The sequence below is a fragment of the Chanodichthys erythropterus genome, chromosome 11, assembly GCF_024489055.1.
Source record: "Chanodichthys erythropterus isolate Z2021 chromosome 11, ASM2448905v1, whole genome shotgun sequence".
NCBI classification, from domain to species: Eukaryota; Metazoa; Chordata; class Actinopteri; order Cypriniformes; family Xenocyprididae; genus Chanodichthys; species Chanodichthys erythropterus.
In genome coordinates this window covers 25,071,770-25,095,563 of record NC_090231.1, presented here as the reverse complement: position 1 = coordinate 25,095,563, position 23,794 = coordinate 25,071,770, and the positions used below count along the sequence as shown (strand labels likewise).

At 36.7% G+C, this 23,794-nt stretch overlaps 1 protein-coding gene across 1 annotated transcript in view; it reads right to left on the bottom strand.

The window, feature by feature from the left end:
• The window catches only part of itfg1 (integrin alpha FG-GAP repeat containing 1), a 159,928-nt gene that overhangs the window by 94,125 nt on the left and 42,009 nt on the right, over window positions 1-23,794 (bottom strand). Inside the window, exons 8-9 of the mRNA XM_067402090.1 lie at window positions 22,247-22,328; window positions 8,186-8,280 (exon numbers count right to left, since the gene is read on the bottom strand). Of these exons, the coding sequence (XP_067258191.1) occupies window positions 8,186-8,280; window positions 22,247-22,328 (177 nt within the window). The remainder of the gene's footprint in view (window positions 1-8,185; window positions 8,281-22,246; window positions 22,329-23,794) is intronic.

Below are 23,794 nucleotides of genomic sequence, written 5' to 3'. Positions count from 1 at the left end.
TTTAACATTAATGAAACTGATGTCAGCAGGTATAGTAGGCAGTTGTCACTTTAACACCAAACATCCTCTTGTGGTTTAATGGTTTAAAATCACAGTAATCACTAAGTGGAATCAAAATGTGTGTGTCTTATCGACTCCATTGTTCTTGGAATTTTCGAACCGGTTCTAAAATGAAACCAGTTCTTGCAATGCCCTATCAACCAACACCTCAAAGGTTGGTGGTCACGCCGGCGATACCACCTCGTTTTTTTTCTTACCAGTGTGGAAGACTAAAAATACACTGGCAATTTTGGACATACAATTAAGAGTTATATATTATTAAAAACTGGAATGTCTTATTTGTATACACTCACAGTAAAAACAAAATGTTGTGCTTTTTACAAAATAAAGAAAACTAACATGAAAATACTCAGAAAATGAACTGTAACTTAGTGAATACTTATCACACAAATATGAGACATATCTAAAGAAACATTGAAATGTCAGGTTTTAAATCATGTAAGTCAAATCAAAAACTAATATTCTTTGTTTATGTAATCTGTTTAAAAATAGAGACATGTCAGTCGTTCGTGAGTCAACACATTATCCCCTAATGTGGCCATGCCCACAGGGCATGCGTGCTATTCAGATGCAAATTCTGAGGCGATACATGCAACAGAGAGTGCATCAAGAAAAATGCATCAAGCTTTGTCAGATTCATGTACATCTTTTTGAAATGCGATGAGGAATAATTCTGGAAGAATTTACCTCAGTGGAAGAGCACTTTCAATTTAATTTCTATCGAGGATAAACTTGGTCAAGCTGATGATTGCAAATGGTAAGTTTTATTCATAAGTTCTTAATTCTAATCACAATACAGCGTCTGTGAATACTAAACGGCAAAACAACCGTTTAAATATAAATTCAGCATGTTTTGTGTGTCTCCGCATGAATGGCGAAAACTCCTGTTTCGTTTACTACACAAACATATTGGCTATACACATATTGGCTATTCCTAAACTATATTGCTATACTGAGATGAGTGAAATCGACTAAAATACGTAAATATTGAATTAAAATGTGTTAGCAATGCATTAAACTGCACATTAACATTTGGGCTCTATAATATAACAAATATAATACATAAAATGTCAAAGAGGTAATATGAATGTTTAGACTATTTCTTTGGCCTGTTTTGAACAGATTGTGAAGTGTTTACTGTCAAATAGTCTAGTGCCATATCAATGAAGCTTTTGTTCACAATGAATAATGAAAATTCAGCTTTGCATCACAGAAATACATTATATTTTAAAGTATATTAAAATATAAAACCATTATTTTAAATGGTAATAATATTTCACAGTATTGCTGTTTTCTTCTGTATTTTTGATCAAATAAATGCATGCTTGATGAGCATGAGACATCTTTCAAAAACATTACAAATACTAATGTGTGGCATATAGTTAGAAGACAGAGTGGACATTATATTAATACAATAGCTGATATGATCCTGTTATCACCATGCTCACAGAGGGTTTTTTTCATTTATCTCACAGATATTAGAATCATAGTAACCAGATATTAGCCCACGTTGGACTTTTTTTCCTCTTCTGTCTTTTTTTCCCTTTTCTCCAGTGCAGAAACACCAAATGCAAGGTATGTGATGTTCACATATATCTTTGAACAGGACTTATTTCCAGGTATAACTATGCACTCAAAATGTGTCTGCCTCTCATTTATATAGTTAAATATATTTTAAATAAACTTAAAACAAAAAAAAATGTATGTTTCTTTTGTCATTGCATTCTTTCTTAGTTCACTCAGTCACATTCCTCACTGAATGGCTCATTATGCGGCTCATTAGGGGCAGGGTCTTAATCTCCCCAGGTGTGAATCTCAGCATTATTCATGAAGATTCACGCCTCCTTGCATACGGGCTTCCTAACCAAAAAGTGTCTTAGAAATTTAAAATCAATACATTCTCTTTTTGTGTGTCCAAATAAGCAGAATGATTTTTACATCACTTTAAAGCAAAAACTCTAGACTAAAATATACAGTTTCCAAAAGTCTTGTGAAAAAAATATTTAGTATGTGTTTTGAGGCCTTATTTCAGTGACTTTTTTTTTTTTTTTTTCAAAAAAACATCCATATACATAATTCTCTCAAAAATACAAACATATACATACTTTTTGCTCATATATTATTGTAGCTTAGTTTGTGCTGAATACCGTGTAATGAGACTTTTGTCATTAATATGTTTATAAGCAACTGAAAAAAGCACATGTCAGGGCATGTCAAAGCTTATCCAGGGCCCCAAATTAGCCTCAGAGCCCAGAGGGTTAAAACATTGTGAATGACAAGCATCCAATTATGCTGAAGTCTCTTCTGGGAGGTTCTGCTCATCAGATAAAACTTCTATTTTGGCTAATTTCTGATAAAGCTTTCAGCTGCCAATAAAAGCGCAGCCCTCTCAGCTCCCATTAACACAATTTACCATATTCAAATCTGCACACATTCCCCCTTAATCAATTTAGATAATGCCAAGAACTATTCAAATTCTGTGTGGGTCGACTAACAACTCATGAGTGGCAGAACACAAGCTGAACAGGTGGTGCTATGACACAAGGGGAGTGGGACGGCATGAGTACTGACAGAAATACCAGCTGCCTGAACGAGAGAAAAAATGGAAGGCCTCAACGCCCTGTATGGGGTAAGCAGATAATGGCCAATCTAACCTCCTCAGAGTGTGGCGATGGCTCAGCACAGGAGATATCTTTACGCAGGTGTCTGAAAAATGTAGCCCTCAGTAGCTTTTCCCACAGGACACTTCCTTTTGATCATTTAGAGGTGTCATGATAAACGGAAACAGTCAGATACAAAGCCACATCCGTACTTTCACTGATCAATACCTTTAAACAAACTGCAGAGAGCCTGATGCTTTAGGTGATTTCAGACTCACGAGATACATAGACAATGAGACAAGCAAATACCCAGACAGAGACACACAGGGGCAGCAGTACTCGTGTGTGTGAGCCGTGATAGTGAGTTTAAATATTATTTATACTCCTCTGAGAAAAAAGTACAAAATAAATGGTCTGACACACTCAGCTGATGCTGCCAAGCTGGAAACAAAGTTGCTATTACAGAGTACATGAAAATGAAATGAATAAGTGTGAGATGCCCCGGGCTGAGAGAGAGAGTATTTCAGCCTATGAAGGCGTCCATCCCTCCCTCCTTTCCCTGTTCACTCCCTCAAGGCTCTGTTGAAATTCAATACACATGTACACAGACGCTCACTTCCACCACCTCAGACAATCTATTGCCTCGCTCTCCATCATTTCCTCAACATCTCTCTTTCTTTCTCGCACCATGTTTTATGGATTCTGCTTTGCTGCATTGCAGTTTAAGGGATAGTTTAATTCTGTGGTGGTACCTGGATTGTAAATGTGGTCTTCTAAAACCCGTCTACAATCCCGTCTACAATCCACGCACCCATTTAAGGTGAAAAACAAACAGAAGTAAAGGACATGCAAAAATCGGGAAATAGAAGTCGATCGGAAGTTGATCGGATTTTGCGTGGGTTATGTGAATTTCTCACGCAACGTAAAATGTAAATGTCAGACATTGTTATAGGAAACATGCAGAAAGTCACTGCAGAAACAAGGTTGTATTGTTGCAAAGTGCCAGATGAGCAGAATAACAATATAACAGAGACATGTTTTGAAACCGGCGGAGATGACAGTGTGGAATAAATCCACGAATACCAGCCTCCATTTCTGCCGTTGCCTTATCATAACGCAGAAGTTCAGCGTGCGGCGGCTACACAATGTCATGTTGTAAATAAGACAACATCTAAAATGCAAACCCCTCCATACTGTGGTTGTTGTTATTTTTGTACAATTGTTGTTGTACACCTACCAACTCACAGAAACCAATGCAGATATCCAGGAAAACGAAAGAGAAGCATGAATACACAAATCGGATCTGAACAGTTGCAATACACAATGTGGACGTCAATAAATTTTGATAATTTTGGATTTGGACTGACAGTGTGTGAACATAGCCAAAATGTTTAATACAATAGACAATTTGTACTGTAGCTTCACTTTTGAAAACAAAATTACTGAAAGATGTCTCAAATGCTAGAAGCTAAACCTGAAAAACATGCTAATAGAACATTTTAAGAGAGAGAGAGAGAGACAATGATGAAAAAAGTATTTTAGGGTAAAGATTAGGCTTAGTTTATGGTATACACTGCTTTTTGTCTTGTTTCTAGTCCAAAAATTATTGTCTTGTCTTCAGAAAAAATTAAGTGAGCTTTTCCTTAAAACAAGCAAAATAATCTGCCAATGGGTTAAGCAAAATAATCTTGTTTTCTGTTTGAAATATTATTATTTTGCTTACCCCATTGGCAGATTATCACTTAATTTTGACTTATTTTTCTGAAAACAAGACAATCATTTTTACTTGTCTTAAGAATTTTTAGATATTTGGACTAGAAACAAGACAAAAACTCTAGGTAGGAAAAGTAGGAAAAGCATTTTTTGCAGTGTATAATTAGCTTAAATGACTGAACCATCCTATCTAAATAACTGTTGCCATCCATAATTTTAAATGGATCTGTGCGTTTGAATAGTTTGAATAGCAATATTTTGAAAATTGTTTACATTCTTCAAGGAAATCCACCAATGACCTAGATTAATTATTGTGGACCTGTCATTAAACAAGACAGGAAAAATATTTTATTTTTTAAATTAAAAAATGTACACATAAACACTCTTTTATTATAAACAACAGAAGTGACTGTTGTGTGTGTGTTCTTGTATATATGGTTCGTGAGGACACAAATGTGTATAATTACATGGGTATTACAACATAAACATGGTTTACGAGGACACTTCCTGTGTCCTCAAACCAAATGGCTTAAAAAAAAAACATACTAAACTATTTTTTTTTTTTATTCAAAAAATGTAAAGTTTCCTGTGATGGGTAGATTTAGGGGGATAGAATATATAGTTTGTACAGTATAAAAACCATCAAGTCTATGGAGAGTCCCCGTAAACCATATATACAAGTGTGTGTGTGTGTGTGTGTGTGTGTGTGTGTGTGTGTGTGTGTGTGTGTGTGTGTGTGTGTGTGTGTGTGTGCGCGAGGGTGACGACATTTGCTGTCCCTAATCACTCTAATGAGTGTGATGTTATATGTGTTTACACTGTCAATATTAAGCAGATGAGCTGGGAAGGAAAACAGAGAGAATTAGTTTATTTAGAAGACTGTGTATGTGTGTGCGTGTGTGTGTGTGTGTGAGTGAGAGAGAGAGACAGAGAGCAAGAGAGAGACAGAGAGACAGAGAGAGAGTATTTGTGTGATTAGCAGACACCCACCCACCCATCCACACAAACATGCTTAAAAACAGAGAAATCCCTGGGCCAATTAAATCACAGACTGCCGTTCTTTGACTATAACACAAGCGTGTCTTTTGTTATTCTCTCTCTTTTGTCAAGTGTTTGTTTTCTTTTTATCTTGTCTTTTCAATACACCATGTGTGCTGCTATGTCTATATCAGTCTTGTTCACTATTTGGCAGCGTTGAATAAGTGCTTTCAAACCAATGCAGCTTGTTGTTTTCTAAAACTCTAAAAAGAATGTAAAGGGAGAGAACTTAGAAGAAAGAAAGGAAGACCAATAATGGACAGAGAGAAAGTGATGGACAGATGGGAAAATAATGAAAGAGTCAAACTTTTCTTTCCTTTCAGTGTGTCTGATGGTGAAGACTAGCGCCTGTGGCAGGCGGACAAAAGCTGACACGTGTTCCCTGCCCTTTACATTCTTGCCCTCTCCTCTACTCCGTCCATCTTTGTTCCCATTCTCTCTGGTCCCAAGGCCTGTGACAGGTGGGCTGTCTCTCTCTGTGTGTGTGTGTGTGTGTGTGTGTGTGTGTGTGTGTGTGTGTGTGTGTGTGTGTGTGTGTGTGTGTATGTGTGAGGACAGAGAGATAACCGCTGCCTTCCACTGTGAGCCTGACATTCAGAGCACAAGCTGCCAGCCCACAGCAGGCCTTTACACAAAGAGCTCTAAATAACTATATGCCACTATTATTATAGGCTGCTTTTATAATCTAATATCTTCATTTGAATATTTATGCGGTGAATAATATATGCTCTGCATAACAGAAGATTTCCTAATTGTCCCTTATGAGATCCATTGATTGTAAAGAATGATCAATCCATCAATCGATATCTGACAATCCCTCCATATATTCATCTGATAATCCACCCCTTCATTTTTAAATTTCAGACAATCCATATATACAAAATTTTGGGTTGGTTAAAATGATACATTTAGTCCTGGTTCGCTTAGTGTCATTTTTATTTTACGATGAAACTTACTGAACATATAAAGCAATGCTGTGTGCTAGGCTAAATGTGCTTGTTGTATGTGCGTACACAGGGCCTAAAAAACCCCTAAAACCTAAAATTAACACTCGGCAATCAACAAATGAGTAAAAATCTGCGTTGGCTAGTATATGAAAGGGTGCCAATCACCAGTTGGCCGGTAACATTTTATGAATTCTAACAATACAATGTTATGAGAATGTGAATGTGAACAAACGTGAACAATGCTTGGAACAGTTGACCGGCCAGTGCTTCATCATCATGAAAGTTTATACCTCGCCAATTTAAATATTCAAGCGCAAGATGAAGCGAAAGGGAACTCAATTCATTACTCGTGCACTGAATTTAAAATTGTCGAAAAATGCCCATCTCAGCGAGTATATAAGTAAACATAGTCGGTTATGTTTTAAATAAATGTAAACAGTTGAGAAAGAAAATGCATGTGTACAGAATGTATCAGAATATTTGATTCATGCGTTCAGTCTTAAAGTGACAGCAGCCTAATATAGGCTACCTGTTGCTGTCAGCGTTTTTAATGTTAACTCATGGCACTTGACTGAACTTTTGTAAAGATTAGTAATTTATACATTGAAGACTATGCAGTGTTATTTTACATTTAATTAGCCTAACTTATTCAATTTCTGTAGGCTACCAGGAAACCTAAAAAACCTGAAAAGAACTGTTTATTTCATTTCTATCATTGTTCTATTGTATTTATTTGTGCTATTGCTTATAATTTGATAATTTATTTTGATTTTATACTGACTGCTTGTCTTTAACAACTTTTTAAATTTATATTAGTTAGGCTGGTAGTTTTAGGTGTCATAACTGCCTGTTTTTGCAAAAAAAATATTTATGGTCTGTAAATTTTCTTAAGTCACCATCCATTGGCAAGTGTGGCAAAAAGTTAATTTTTAGACCCTGCATGTACATATGATGGTATTTTCACCAGCTGAGAATTCATGATAAGCTTAGATAATGTATAAAGGATTCAAAACAGAGCTAGGAATTACTCCTCTGTTACACACACAAACAAAGATCTGCTACAAGAAGAAACGATTCCAAAGTCTGTACTGAACTGTAATAGGCAACATCGGGACTATGATGAGAAAACAATGTATGCTTGAGCATTCTGTCCATTTTAGGGTCACATCTTATGACACCAAGTCCTGTTTTTGAATCTTTTAGATATCTTTGGTCCATGTTGCATTCATATTTCAGAGTTCGTTTGGAAGTGCACATTATGGTGTGCTGGTTTGGTACACATCAAGGTTCGGATGGCACACTTATTCGCACCAGAGTTTGTTGAAATTTGAAAGCTGAATTTTCAGCAGCCATTACTCCAGTCTTCAGTGTCACACAATCCTTCAGAAATCATTCTAATATGGATGAATTGATTCTGAAAAAAACTCTTATTATTAATGTTGAAAACATTTGTGCTGCTTAATATTGTGAAATCTGACATTTTTTCAGGATTCTTTGAGGACTATGAACAAGTCAAAATAACAGCATTTATTTAAAATAGAAATCTTTTATTTTATTTAAAATAAATAAATAAATAAATATAATTACTGACCCAAAATTTTTGAATGGGACTGTACCCAAATTAATCTGTATCTAATTAAACCAAGAGCTTGCGAATTGGGAAATCTGCATCAATACCCAGTCCAACCATTCATCCATCTCTCAAATCCATCCATTGGTTTTAAAATCGATAGCTCTGAAACCTCACTGACTCTGCAGATCGCATGTAAACAGATGTAATGGTGGAGCGAAGGAGTGTGACACAGTAATAATGTAAGGCTTATGTACCTTTGTCCCTCCAGTCTTGGCCAGGTAAATTGCACTTTTGCCACATGAATCATCCATACAGACTGGCAAGAGGTGGTCTTGGGTGCCGTCACCATCTGAGGAAAAACACAAAGAGAAAGAGAGAGTGAGAAGGGAAGATGTAAAATGAAGTCTATGATTCACTAATGCACCTTTTAATTTGGTTCGTAATGCTCCTGAATCCAGCATATGGAGATAACATCAAGTGATCTTGAGTATGTGTAATGAAGTGTGCAGCAGCCTGGTGTGTAACAGTTTGTCCTGGTGTCAAAATTCTGTCCAAGTCTTTATTCCTTCATGTTTACCACTTGCATGCTTGACACAAAGCAACTACTATTAATATGGAATATTAACAAATCAGGAGAGGAATACAATAAATCAAGAAAAGAAAAAAACAAATTCAAGAAAAAAAAAAAAAATAGCGAGAGAGAAATCTGGAGGGAGAGCAGCAGTGAGAAACAAAATAGGAGATATGCATTGACATTCATAGCATCTACCACACACCAAATAGCCATGTAGATCAGACTGGCAGCCTGCGGAGAGACAGAGAATTACACACAAGCGCAGGCACACACACACACATTTTATTTTTCTATCATGGTGGGGACTTTCCACTTTCAGATTTCTGCAGTGCAAACAGTAAAGCATGATGCACACAATGTCAAGGTCGTGGGTTTGATAAAATATAAAGGCAGCTTACTCAGATATAACATGGGTTATTAGGGTTAGGGTTGCTGCAATATACTGGTATTGACCAGTTTGAAAAATGAAACATTGATATCATGTTATTACTGCACATTTGATAATATTGTAAATAACCCAGCACCAGTCACACTCCAACATAGTAGGTGGTGGTATTGTAAAACCGGTTGCCACCTGTCATAGAAGGGAAAAAAGACCACGACGACGTGTGTAGGTAGTTACTACTGCTGCAAAAAATCATTTTAGAGGAGATGAGAGTTGAAAAAGAGACACTTTACCTTCACCTGAAAAAAAGTTAGCTCATCAGTGTGTAGTTTTATGGATTCCTTAAAAAAGATGGGGTGTTAGACACCTCAGTCTGCAGTAAGCGCCTATCAACAGTAAGCACAAAAGTGGGAAATACCAGCAACCTGTTGGCCTCTGTCATCCTGCAGATTTCGCCATGGTAGAGAGTAAAAGCTGGAAAACACGACTTTTGAAAACTGAACAGATTTTAAAACACTAAGCATCATATACTTGCCAACTTTGTAAATAGTTACAGAGGAAAAACTGGGCACCATACACTAAATGACTGAAAATCACAAATGACCAAACTTTGTAGTTATTACGAACATAACATACTCACACAGAAACACATGCCTTGTTGCTAGGACAACAAGGCCTGTGTTTCTGAGTCTGTGACCGCCATATACTACACGATTTTCTGTGAAATCTGTCATCTCAAATCTGCAGACTGGCTCTGAATTTAGGCAACTAGCGTCAACTTGTCCAATGAATTGGGGAAAAAATCTGGGCAAAAGTCATTTAGTGTATTCCAGCACTAAAGCTGCATTTAGTTTGTTAGCCATGAAACAGAAAATGTTCTATTAAAAGGTGCAATATGTAATAATTTTGGCCGCTAGAGGTCGCTAAAAGCCTAGTCAAAACAAAGGCGTAGCTTGATGACGGCAAGTTTTAGAGAGGAATCTTGGGACATGTGGTCTCCATCTCAACAGATGGTGTAAAAGAATAGGGATAGGACTCGGGAACAAATCATGTTCATAGATGCGATTATTAATGTTACTGTAGTATGAAGCAGAGCAGGACCGAGTGTTGTGGGAGCTGAACGAGGCCACTGGAGCGATTGCGCAACACACGAGCAGCGGAGCTTTTATTATGACACAGTCGCCGATGCCGCTTCCGCTTTTCCGGTCATGATTATGAGCAAAGAATATACTCTTTGGTATGACGTAACACAGCTCTGTTTTATTAGATGCATTTGAGAGTGTTGAAAATGTTATAGCGTTACTCTGTGCGTTCGCTCGGTGGCTGCTATGAGACACTGTTACACACTGCAGTAAGATAGATAGATTTTAGAATGTCATATTAAATACTGGATGGCTTGTGTTGATAAATGGCATGCAATTAATTTTAAAACGTATTGTATGATGGAGAAAATTATATATTACTGTTACTAAAAATAAAGCTGCATCTGATTATGCTATGTTAGCTACTTGAACAAATAGTGTTTTCCTCTGAGGCATGGTAAGGCATGGTACTCACAAAAAAAAAAAATCAAGAAATTGATTTAAACAATAAGACTAAACGCGTTGAGCTATATAACAACAATTAGTTTTCTGTCTATAAATGTAATCTAACAGTTGTTCCCGTGTCTATTAAAACATGTAATGTATTAAAGTGTCTTTGGTGTTTCCATGGTTTCTACAAAATAAAACCAGAAACAGAGGGTAACGCGGGTATGACGCAATTGACAGGCGACTCCTCACACGTCCCGGAGCCTTGGTTAAAATTGCAATTTTCTCACAATTTACAAATAGTTGGAAACATTTGGGATATTGTAAGTAGTCAAGTGAACAAAATATATAACACTGGCCTAGTGGTTTTTGGATATTTTACTGCAAAAATATTACATATTGCACCTTTAAGATCTTACTTATGTTGTTAAAGCTGTTATCATAGCGCTGGACTTGGCTCTCATGGTATGTTTTCTTTCAGAATTTCTATGGATTACTACATTGAAACAATAATATTAATGTGAATCCTTTAGGCCATGATAATAGTGTTGTGAAAATCTGATATTGTGACAGCCCTTTATATATATATTTACATGTTTAAAGACCAATTTAGACTGTGCAAGTATTTATTTTTTTATTTTTTTATACAGAAAACTCTAGATCTTCACAATTTCACGTCATGAAGGCCTTTAAATTAGACTGACCAAATATGACGTTGATCTGATTAAAGGTGCTAAAGAGGATGTTTTGTTTTATACATTTTTGCAGTATTACTTGAAACTGTCTTTACTAACTGATAAAAGACTATTTATTAGGTGCACTGAAAGGAATAATATTAATATACATCATCTGTGCACGAGGTAGGGCCTTAAAAACATCAGCCAATCGTTTACGCAATCGTGTAAACGATTGGCCCTCTGGCTTGTCAATCACTGCCATGACGTTCCTTGTGAGAGACAGGCGCGGCTGCGTGCTCCAGTAACTTTCCACACTCCACAGGTGCCGCATGCAATGTTTTTGTCAGGAGACAGGAGTAACAACTGCAGATTATGAGTTACCTGCGGTGAGTCCGACATAATGAATCCACTAACACGACACAGCGAATGCCGGTGGTAAACAAACACTCATGTTCCAATACTCGTGCACAAGTTTTGGGAGGCGTTCCCTCGAAATGAGCTGTGAAGGAGGGGGGTTGTTCTTACGCATGCGCTCATTTCAAAAACTCACTAACAGTCTTTGGTTTCTCAGTCGACGAAAAGATCATCTGTATCACCTTTAAAGCTCTAGGAGGAATTTGTTAAAGGTGCCCTCGAATGAAAAATTTAATTTCTCTTGGCATAGTTAAATAACAAGAGTTCAGTACATGGAAATGACCTACAGTGAGTCTCAAACTTCATTGTTTCCTCCTTCTTATATAAACCTCATTTGTTTAAAAGACCTCCGGAGAACAGGCGAATCTCAACATAACACCGACTGTTACGTAACAGTCAGGATCATTAATATGTACGCCCCCAATATTTGCATATGCCAGCCCATGTTCCCAACATTATGAAAGGAATTACACAAGGGCAGCCAGTATTAACGTCTGGAGCAGCACAGCCGAATCATCAGACTAGGTAAGCAAGCAAGAACAATAGCGAAAAATGGCAGATGGAGTAATAATGTTGCTATGTACTGTTAAATGTGGTTAAAGTTACCATCGTGCATGGCGAACACTTTGTAAAGATCCATTTGAGGGTTATATTAGCTGTGTAAACTTTGTTTATGCACTGTTTAAGGCAAGCGTGAGGTCCGTGGGCAGGGAGCGTCAGCATTTAAAGGGGCCGCACAGCATAAATCGGCTCATATTTAATGATGCCCCAAAATAGGGAGTTAAAAACATTTATTAAAAAGAAATCTATGGGGTATTTTGAGCTGAAACTTCATAGACACATTCAGGGGACACCTTAGACTTATATTACATCTTGTAAAAAAACGTTTGATGGCACCTTTAAAGTAGAACTTTTGGAAATGCCCCAAAAACTGCCAATATTTTGCAGAGAAAATTCTAAATATCTCACTTCCTGTTGGGTTTACAGATTTTGCACCCATAGGCTTTTTTGTGGATATTGGGCTGTTACATCTGTCTACCGAATCTCATACCTGTATGTGAAACGTGGCGCGAAGAGCACTTAATTGAAATTTTGTAGGTGGCGCTATCAAGCCATTTTGTCACATAGAATTCTTAAAGCCATATCAGACATACATTTTCACCGCTTCTGACAAGTGTGCAAAGTTTCTTGATTTTGAGCATGTTTAGGCCCTCAAAAATGTGATTAATTTCGGAGAAGAAGAGGAAGAATTGACAGAGCAATTCCAATAGGGTCCTCACACCATCGGTGCTCAGGCCCTAATTATTCTTGAAAAGATGTACTGTATGTTGCAAGAAAAGAGAGATCAACACTATGGCTGTCAAAAGAATAAAAGTGATAATATATCTGGATAGTCTTTTGAAAACTGAATAAAACATGAACAATTGGTAAATTAGTGTGTTATTTTTATTTTATTTAAAAATATTTATTGTTTTAAGTTTTCAAATTATCTTCAATAGCCCTAAACATATTTTTTCACCTCTCGCCTCTCTTTTTGCCCTCTTTTACAAACCCTTAGTTTGAATTAAGACATTATGATTACACTTTATTTCGATAGTCCACTTTAGACATTCTACTAACTACAAGTAACTTTGCAATTACATTTCAGCTAACTCTTATTAGAGTCTACAGTCTACTAATACTCTAGACATGTAAACTACCAGTCATTACTTATAGTTCATAGAATGTTTAAAGTGGACTATTGAAATAAAGTGTTAACAACATTACTTAGTATGTTAAATAAGACAATTTCCTTGTTGCTGGTCTCCACTGTGTAGCTGATTTCAAGGGACGTTTGTTCTATAAAGCACATATACTGTACCCTTATCACCAGCATTCAGAGTAAGGCTGCCTTCCACTTTTGCGATAGAGAATCTATGCTGGCTTTTGTTATCTGTATCTTTAAGAACTTTCTCTCTCAGTACATCAGCAGGAGGACATACTGAATATGACAGTGTGTGTGTCCGTGTGAGAATCAAAGCATGTGTATGCGTACTGTAGAGGACTACTCTGAGCCAGTTGCTTATTGCTGCTAATGACTCCTGCACACATCTACTAGCTCTAGAAACACACAACAAATGTCCTCCTCGACACACACGCACACACAAACAAACAAACAAACAAACAGAATGTCATGATGACTGGGCGTTAAATGCCACATCACATTGACTTCAAGCAAGAAAAAAAAAAAGAAAAAAAAAATGGTAAAAGAGGACATCTCTGCCATTCACTTTTTGACGACGCTCTAGTATTGAATATCATTCAGCTAATGAATAATGCATTTGGCTGTCACATGTAAAAAAAAGAAAAGAGCAATTACCATCCTGATAGAGCAGATGGAGAATTTTGTCTAACATATGTTGTGCATTCATAATGACACGTCCATGTCAAGACTGACTACATTTTGACAGTGCACTCACATGAATTATAATACTTTTGCACTGTACATGTGTTGGAGGGTGTGACTTTTGTAGTTCTTGCAGCCTGATCTGGATTTTGCACTTTATTAGACCAGAACTGGATTAGTTGATCATTCACCAAATTAAATTTTTAAAGAAAGTAAAATTACCTCTGTTAAAAAAATGAATGAAGCTGTTGATCACATATATAGTCTGTTGTAATACTGTCATCATGTCATCTTGTCATGGGATGAAAGTAATGTTAACTGATGGTCGACTAAGGCTAAATTTAGAAATATCTTTTTTAAATCAGGAACAAGATAGACAGGTATGGAAGCATGTTACAGGCCAGACTTGAACCTGTATCACCAGTATGAGCATCAGAGCACTCAACTACCACTGCACTACAGCTCAAATAAGAATTTATTAATTTGATCAAGTCAAATCACCAAAAAAAAAAAAAATTATTTGAAACTTTAATATTACTTTTGATATTTGAAATTCATCCTTGCTGAATGAAAGTATTATTAATAATAAAAAAGTACTGACCACAAACTTTTAAATGGTACACTGATAAAATTCTGTGGTGAATAAAATACAGCAGAAAAAAAACAAATATAATTTCTACATGAAAAGTTAATTCAGGCAAGAATAATAATAAAAAAAAAAAAGTAAATTCTATATTAGTACTCAATTCAAGCTTGTAGAAATTAAAGCGTAAATATCAACATTATAAAAATTAAGTAAAACTACTCAACTTTTACTGGTGTTCCCATTATGCACTGGGCACTGTTTTATCACTGCTTTTGTTGTTAGGTTTAGTAACTTGCAAATTTGTGACATTTTTTCTACTCAAATGACACATTCATACTCAAAAATGATCCATCAAATGTTATTATGCGTCTGTGTATTGTGCACCAAATATCGAGGTCTCTGTGTTCAGGCACTGCGTTACTTCTATTATGTAGATATGGTGTCTACACAATATCCATTATATTATTTACTTGGATGTTTCATTTTAACTGGCCAAGTTAAAATTACTTATTTTCTTTGTTAATTTTACTTAAAGCTGCAGACCGTAACTTTTTTTGGTTAAAAATTTGATAAAACCCTTATTCCTTGTCTGGTATTGTTTAAAGCCCTTTGAAGCTGCACTGAAACTGTAATTTTGACCTTCAACCGTCTGGAGGCCATTGAAGTCTTTTATAAGGAGAATAATCCTGGAATGTTTTCATAAAAAACCTTGATTTCTTTTTGAGTGAAGAAAGAAAGACATGAACATCTTAGTTGACATGGGGGTGAGTAAATTATCAGAAAAAAATTGATTTGAAAGTGAACTAATCCTTTAATTCCATATGTGAAATTTACTTAAAAAAAATGTGTGCAAAAAATTAAGTGAATTTTACTGGCTGTTTTTTTTTTTTTCTTTTTTTTTTTTTTCAGTGTAGAAATTCATTTAATCTAGAGCAGAAGGATAAACACTTAGCAACAATATTTTTTTTATTCACAAAACTATGCAAATTTGGTTGTTGACTACAAACTATGCAGATTTCCTTTGTGTTAAAAAAAATAGTGCTGCCAATAAAAAAAATAAAATAACGTCATGATTTCCAAAAAAGCTGAAGAATCAGTGCTGCAATTTCACAAATGTATTACTTTATATTAGTCAAATTGAAGAACCTCACCCTTCTATTGAAAGTAAAACTAAAACAAGACCTTTGAACTCTAGAATTTTTGAAATTCTATAATAAAATCAATTCAGATTCAGAGAGCAACAGGGGAGCAAGACTACGGGCATCAGAGCTAACATCACTACTTGGCAGGCTTGACTAGTGGCATGATGAAATATCTGCTCTGAGATCAGTGCTGTACCATCTGAGGTGAGAGGAAGCAATAGCCCAACCTGCTTGCAACCAAACTTTCCTTCTTTTTTGAGCTGATTATTCAACACTTGATTTAAACCAGACTGTCAGCCTCTTGCAGTGACTGCTGTAACTGTTTTGCTGGAGTGTTTGGAGCAGAGAGGAATGACTGGAGAATACTAACGGAGAGAGAGAGAGCGCTAGAGGAGAGGAGCTGAGAGAAGAAGGTCACTGGGGTGTATCTTTGATCTGCCACTTAGGTGCGGGATGGAGAAGAGAGCCATGCCATAACTGACAGGCAGGAGTGTGATCAGAATAACACCCATTTCAAATCAAACAAGCGGACCCTCCCTTTCCTCCCTCCCTCGCTCACTTTCTCCATCTTCCCACCTTCCTCCCACCTCCTCTCACTTCTCGGCACAAAGTATACCTTTCACGAATACCACATTCCTTTCATTTCGTTTATTTGAAATGAGTCTTTGAAGCACCTCATATCCACAATTTCTCTGTAGGTCATACTAATGTGTATCTCTGCTTGCAGGGGCCGCAAACCCAAATTTTTATTTTCTTTTTTAATTAAGTGCAGATTCAAACGTTAGCGGTGAAAAGGGGAGAACAAAAGATTAAATCAAGGTTGCGGCTTTGATGATCAGTACAATTAAACCATTTAAACAAGCCCACGTCCCTGAGGGCCAAGCAGTTTGGCTCTTTATAGAAAGCGACAAGCTGCAGGACCTGTGCTTTCAGTGCCCACTCAAGCCAGCCGAAGGTATAATGTCAGAATGTGTCCTTGGCTTCAGAAGAAGCCATTCACTTCCCATTACCAGCCACTTAATGAGAGCAGCATCGCTATGATTCACCTGTGCCGTGTGTGTGCGAGGGGGTGAGAATGCAGCTAAAGCCGGTGTGTATCTGTCTTTACCCCCAGTGCACATCAGCTGCCGTGCGCTGTCCTGTCAAAGACAATAAACATCAGGGAGCTGCAGCCTGTTCCTCACACCAAATCATCTTATAATGACTGTACAGGCTCCTCCACACACACACACTCCTGTAGCTAATTGGTGCAGACAGTTTGACGCCTGCGTGTGTGTGTACTAGACGGTGGTGAAATGCGCATGTGGTAAGGGAAGTTAAAAGCTTTGGAGGCAACCAAAAAACAGGTGGAAAAACAGGAGAGGAAGATAGAAAAGGACAAAGCGGAGAAAGATGTTGATCATCAGGGTTCGGCAGAGATCTTCATAGTCCTGTCTCCAGAACACGCGCCTGACACTAATCCAATAAAGCCTTTTACCATGTGAGCCACATTATTGACTCGGGCACGATCGCATATACATGTAGACTAGGGCTCATCTCACATGCACATCTCTTTCCATCCCCAACATCATTTATCATCGTAAATCACGGTCTACAGCTCATTCTCTCTCTCTCTCTCTCTCTCTCTCTCTCTCTATATATATGCTTCAACTCCCCCAACCTCTTGCTTTGCATCCCTTACCGTCACTGTGACATCATTTCTGTGAAGCAGTAAAGGTCATAAGATGATGCCTCTAAAAGTTTTTAGATGTCATACTCATAGGGCAGCTTATAAAGAGCATGTATGTTTCAAGCTCCTGTTTACCAGAACACAGTCCAACATAGATTTCACCTACACATGACACCAAACAGTGAGGTTATATTTAAGGGGTTAGTTCACCCAAAAATGAAAATTCTGTCATTTATTACTCACCCTCATGCTGTTCCACACCCCTAAGACCTTCATTAATCTTCAAAATCTGTTTATTCTATATCTGTTTATTTTCTGTTGCAATGGATGTCCAATTTCAGTTAAACATGAAATTACTGTTCTTTTTTATTATTATTTGTTTTTTTTTCTTTCTTCTTTATGTTGTTTGGCTAAAGAGGTGGTATAGTCCACTTATTATTCTGGCGGGAATTTAAGATATTTAAGCCAGACCTTCTCAGCCTTTGGGGAAAGAGGGGTCAGTGAGTTAAACTGCAGGTTACGTTTATGCTGTTTAAGCAAATTTACTTTGTTCTTGGTAAGATAGAGCAAGTGTACGCTGTGTAAAGCGTTTGTAATATTTTTTTTGTTTGTTTGTTTGTTTTTTTGCTCATTTATTGTTTTTTTTTTTTCTTTATGCATTACTCACTTATTTGTAAATATCACCCGAGCTGTTGCTGCTTGGATAAATAAAAAGCGCTCTTTGGATTATCCCGGTGCTCGCCTTTGCCTTCCTATCATCTCTCTTGGTTGGTCCCTAACGGCATACTCTATGACAGAATTCAATGGCTGCCTTGATAATACAGCAATATTTTTGGGTTAGATTTCCAGCTGGAGTCTTGTATGCTAACCAGTGTTATTTTACTACCATTGAGATAGTATTATATTTTTTAGTAATTTTGTTTTTGTTGTGTATTTTTGTTATTTTTAATAATAATAATAATAATAATATATATATATATATATTTCTTATATATATGATAAATAATTTTATTTTAGTTAACAATTATTTTATTTCAAGTAATGAAAAATATTTCAATTATGGTTTTAGTTAACTAAAAAAAAAAATAAAAAAAAAAATAAGAAAGAAAGAGGCCCTGATGCCACCAGTCTTCAAAAAGTGTCACAACATGACTGATGGGGAGTTTAATGAAAACCTCCATCCTGCTTAAAACTATCATCCTTTGAAGCTCTTTGCTGTAAAATCACCATAACAGCTTGAAGTGACATTTTCCAAAATGACAAAAGAAAGAGTTCAGAGAATACAGATTAAAGCGTGCAGAGAAGAGCTCTTGTTTGGTCAGATAAGTTAGCTTTGAATATAAAGGCCAAGCTCCTGAGACACAGCTCAGTTGAACACATTCAATCTTTTAGGTCATTTCACTTTGCTTATCAATCATTTATGCTATGTGAGATTTCACTGCCGGTGTCATCCCCGCTATCAGTGGGATGCTTTTGGAAAGGGGAAATTTGTATTGTTAATATTTAATAGGATCCCACAGGAGCTAATATTCAATTTGGCACCATATGTGAGCATTGAATTTGTGTGTTGTGTATGTATTCCCATAAGAGATGTACTGGATCATTCCTTGTCAAATCAAAAAAAAAATTGGAAACTTCCTCAGCTCAAATTCTTTATTTTGTTAATATTTTCTCTGAAGAAAAGACACACATAAATGGTAATGAAAGCCAAAATATTAAATGTCATGGATGTATATTTACTGAGTAATTCACTATTTTGTAGAGGGGGGGTCAAAATTATAATTTTCACTTAAGATTTGGAGCCAAATTACAGGGGGGTAAAAATTACTTTAGAAAGATGGCAGCACCATTATTTTATTTTTACACAGAGATTGGTAGGACTATTAGTAAAATCTGTTGACTTTGGCATATAATATAACAAAGATAGCTAACACTGAAAGTTATTGTGTTTTTTGCTCCAAACTGGCATGCCTGTAACTCAAGAAGTATCAAAGGTATCTTAATATCCTTTTTTATTTCAGTTTTTAACAAACATTTATTTTAGTATCTTCATTTTAAAGGCTCTATATGCCAGGATATCGTAATGCAGCTCCATGAGTAAATTGTTATGTACACATTTTCAGTGGTCAAAAACCAAGTGGATCACTTTTTGGCTGATGATTCTTTTCTTTTAAAGAGGAATATCTGAACAACAAAATAATGCTGAAACTAGAAATGTATCTTGTTTTGTTTTCTATCAACACAATTGCATAGTGCCATAAATGACTCAAAAAGTATTAAAGATATCTCAATATGATTTTTAGATGCTTAAAGATGCTTTAGATTAAACTTTTCTTTTGAAATATTCATTTTCTAGGCTCTATATGCTTCAATCCCATAGATATGGGGATCTCAATGCGGCTTCATGTTCAATTTGTTGAATTGTACCCATTTTCAATGGTCGAAAACCAAATGTGGTTCACTTTTCACACAGCTGATACTTATTGCATTTAAAAGGGAATGTCTGAAGAATACATAATGTTGAAACTAGAAATGTATCTTGTTTCCCTCTATCAAAACAGTTGCATACAACACCCTCTCTGAGTGCCAAAAATATACTGAAATGGTCAAGTTGAGGCACATTAACTGGCTCTCAAAAGTGTATTTATAAGAATCTATATTTGAATCAGTTTCAATGATATTTGGAAGAAAGGACTTTGTTCATTTTAATAGCTTCTGAAGCTAGCAAGAGTTCAAATATGCAGTATCGTAACAATGTTACCACACTGACATCCCAAAATCTCTGAGATTGAACCATATAGGGGCCTATAATTGAAGATTCCAAAATAAAAGTTTCATAAGATCAAGAATCTAAAATGCTATTAAAGCTGCAACATGTAGTTGAAAATCAAGAAAACTAGATTTATACAATAAGACTAAACGTGTTGAGATATATAACAATTAGTTTTCTGTCTGTAAATGTATCAAAACAGATGTTCCCTTGTCTATTAAAACATGTCATATATTAAAGCATCTTTGGTGTTTCCATGATTTCTACAAAATAAAACTGTAAAACGAGGGTAACGTGTATATGACGCAATTGACAGGTGACTCCCTCACACGTCTGATATGGGTTTTAGAATTGGGTGTAGCAAAATGTATAAACCTACAAATTTTCAATCAAGTTCCCTTTGTGCTATTTTTGTTTCATGCACAAGTATGAAATTTGGTAGACATATGTAAAAGCCCAATACCTACAAAAATGTCCCAGGGAGCAAAATCTGAAAACTCAACAGGAAGTGAGATGTTTTGAATTTTCTCTGCAAAATTTTTACAGTTTTTGCCATTTCCAGACGTTGTACTTTAACAAACTCCACCCAGAGATTTTATCAGATAAACATCATATTTGGTCAGTCTAATCTTAAGGCCTTTGAGACGTTAAATTGCGAAGATCTTGAGAATGAGAATTTTCGCTGAAGGACGTGTCTGTGGCAGCCTGACTATATTTGATGTTTCACCATGAAACAGAAAGTTGTTGTAACTCAGGCATACAATGTCCGATCTGCCAAAACTTAACAAAACTTAATGTTTTATTAGAGTCCTGGCTTGAAGATATCTACATGCCAATATTCAGTTACAGTCATAGCGCCACCAGCAGGCAATAGGAAATGTAATGTTTTACACTGTGATTAACTCCTCACTGAGATTTAACCAGATCAACATCATATTTGGTCAGTGTAATCTTAAAGGTGCCCTAGAATGAAAAATTGAATTTTCCATGGGATAGCTGAATAACAAGAGTTCAGTACATGGAAATGACCTACAGTGAGTCTCAAACACCATTGTTTCCTCCTTCTTATATAAAGCTCATTTGTTTAAAAGGCCTCTGAAGAACAGGCGAATCTCAACATAACACCGACTGTTACGTAACAGTCGGGATCATTAATATGTACTCCCCCAATATTTGCATATGCCAGCTCATGTTCAAGGCATTACACAAGGGCAGGACGTCTGGATGTGTGTCAGCTGAATCATCAGACTAGGTAAGCAAGCAAGAACAATAGCAAAAAATGCCAGATGGAGCAATAATAACTGACATGATCCATGATATTTTTAGTGATATTTGTAAATTGTCTTTCTAAATGTTTCGTTAGCATGTTGCTAATGTACTGTTAAATGTGGTTAAAGTTACCATAGTTTCTTACTGTATTCACGGAGACAAGACTGTCATTATTTTAATTTTTTAAACACTTGCAGTCTGTATAATGCATAAACACAACTTCATTCTTTATAAATCTCTCCAACAGTGTGTAATGTTAGCTTTAACCACGAAGCACCATCAAACTCATTCAGAATCAAATGTAAGAATCCAAATAAATACCATACTTACGCGATTAGCGACGTGCATGACGAACACTTTGTAAAGATCCATTTTGAGGGTTATATTAGCTGTGTGAACTTTGTTTATGCTGTTTAAAGCAGTCGCGAGCTCGGGGGGCAGGGAGCACGAGAATTTAAAGGGGTTGCAGCCTGAATTGGCGCATATTTAATGATGCCCCAAAATAGGCAGTTAAAAATTAATTTAAAAAAAAATCTATGGGGTATTGTGAGCTGAAACTTCAGACACATTCAGGGGACACCTTAGACTTATATTACATCTTTTGAAAACACATTCTATGGCACCTTTAAGGCCTTAGCGATGTTAAATTGCAAAGATCTTGAGTTATTGTTGAACGGCGTGTCCGTGGCAGCCTGACAAAGTATGATGTTTCGCCATGAAACAGGAAGCTGAATGCCAGTGTCACGAAGAATTAACCTACTTTCAGATTCTGAACTGAATCAGAATTGAGCATATTAACCATGAATTACCCTAGAAATCACAGTCAGTTTTTTTGTTATATCAGAGTGAATGCATGTAATGCACCTCTAATCACAAAACAAAAAGGCTGCATACAGTTATCTGCTACTACTCACCGAAGTCTACAAATGCAGATTGACCCACTTGCACTGTATTATTTGGAGCTTTTCCAGGCAGGGTTCTGGTGAAGTTCCCATCCTAATGAACAGAAAGATTTAACAGGATTAAAACACACACTTTCATTTCCTTTAAAAAGTACATTTCCTTTCATGCAGAGCTTATAACTAGGGGGGAAAAAAACCCTTGTCCTTGAGCAACAGTAAAAAATGCCTCTAATTTCTAAAGTGTCAGCGGAGCTGTCAGAACAGAGCTAATAATTTAGTGCATCTGAAAAATACAGCCGCTGTGGGCATGACAAAAAGGAAGCCCAGACTGACATGGGTTGGGAAGGGTTGCTTGGAGTCTGTACCACCTGATGGACATTACAAGACAATGCAGCAAGACGAAATGTGTGGTCTAACAATACGATCAGCTGAATTTAAAGGGAAGCTTTCCATTTGATTGACAGGCCATGAGGCAGTGGGGCAAAGAGAGCAGGAAGTAACTGACGGCAGACGTGCAGTGTAGGTGTGGACTGAAGGTGATTGACAGGTAGGCAGCAGGGGTCACAGAATGATGGCTAATTGGAGTGCGGAGAGGTCAGAGGGCAGGGTAAGGCTACTGTGCACATTGATTAGCCCATGTAAGCCAAAGCACAGCATGGCACCAGTGATCAAAGCGTGTCTGGGAAACCCGCTAAGACAGGAGCTTCAGAAAAGCCTTGGAGACTACATGCTGAATAGAGGCCTCTAAAAAAAAAAAAAAAAATTCCAATACAGTGCACTGACTGTCCACCACAATAACGTGAAGTAGACAGCAGAGAGACACATACGTTTCACAAGGACCAGATCAAAGCCACATTACTACTGAATGATGAGTCAGGATACAGGGTACGAACAGAAAAGAGAGTTGAAAGAGCATGTCAGAACAAATGAGAATCGAAACAGAAGGACGTCATCTGAACAAAACTGCATTGCTTAATGTTGCTTACATTTATGTGCTTTATCAATTCCAGTGCTTCCCACACATAGACTTTACTTGGGCGGGTCACCCACGTATAATAACGCCCGCCCGAGTATATTTGGAGACACATTTTTGCTTTTATTACTTTTATCCTCTTATACTTTTATATCCGCGCAAGATAATGAAACCATCCGTGATTGATAAACTAGTTGTTTCGTACCTGCTCATTATGTGTGCGTCAGAAATGTTTAGTCCCGTTAACATTCCCACGGGCTCTGCGTTTTGCAAAGTCACAAGGGGGCGCTGTTGCGCATTCTACAAGCTTGCGCAACAGTGCCTCAGACTGCTTCAAAATGATTCTCAATCAATGAAAAGCGCAGATTTATGCCAAGCGATTGCTAATGAACTCAAGTTGATGAATTAATACAAAGTCTACTTCATGGCCTTTATATAAAATGTTTTAGACGATTGTAAGAATCTGAAGGATTAGCCTGCAATAGTACAGACATTTCAAAATAAGAGTCCCGGTGTATTTTGGGCTTGTTTATAATTAAAAGTCACACGCTAAGTTTTTTCTTTTTCTTTTAGGCATTATTGGTATT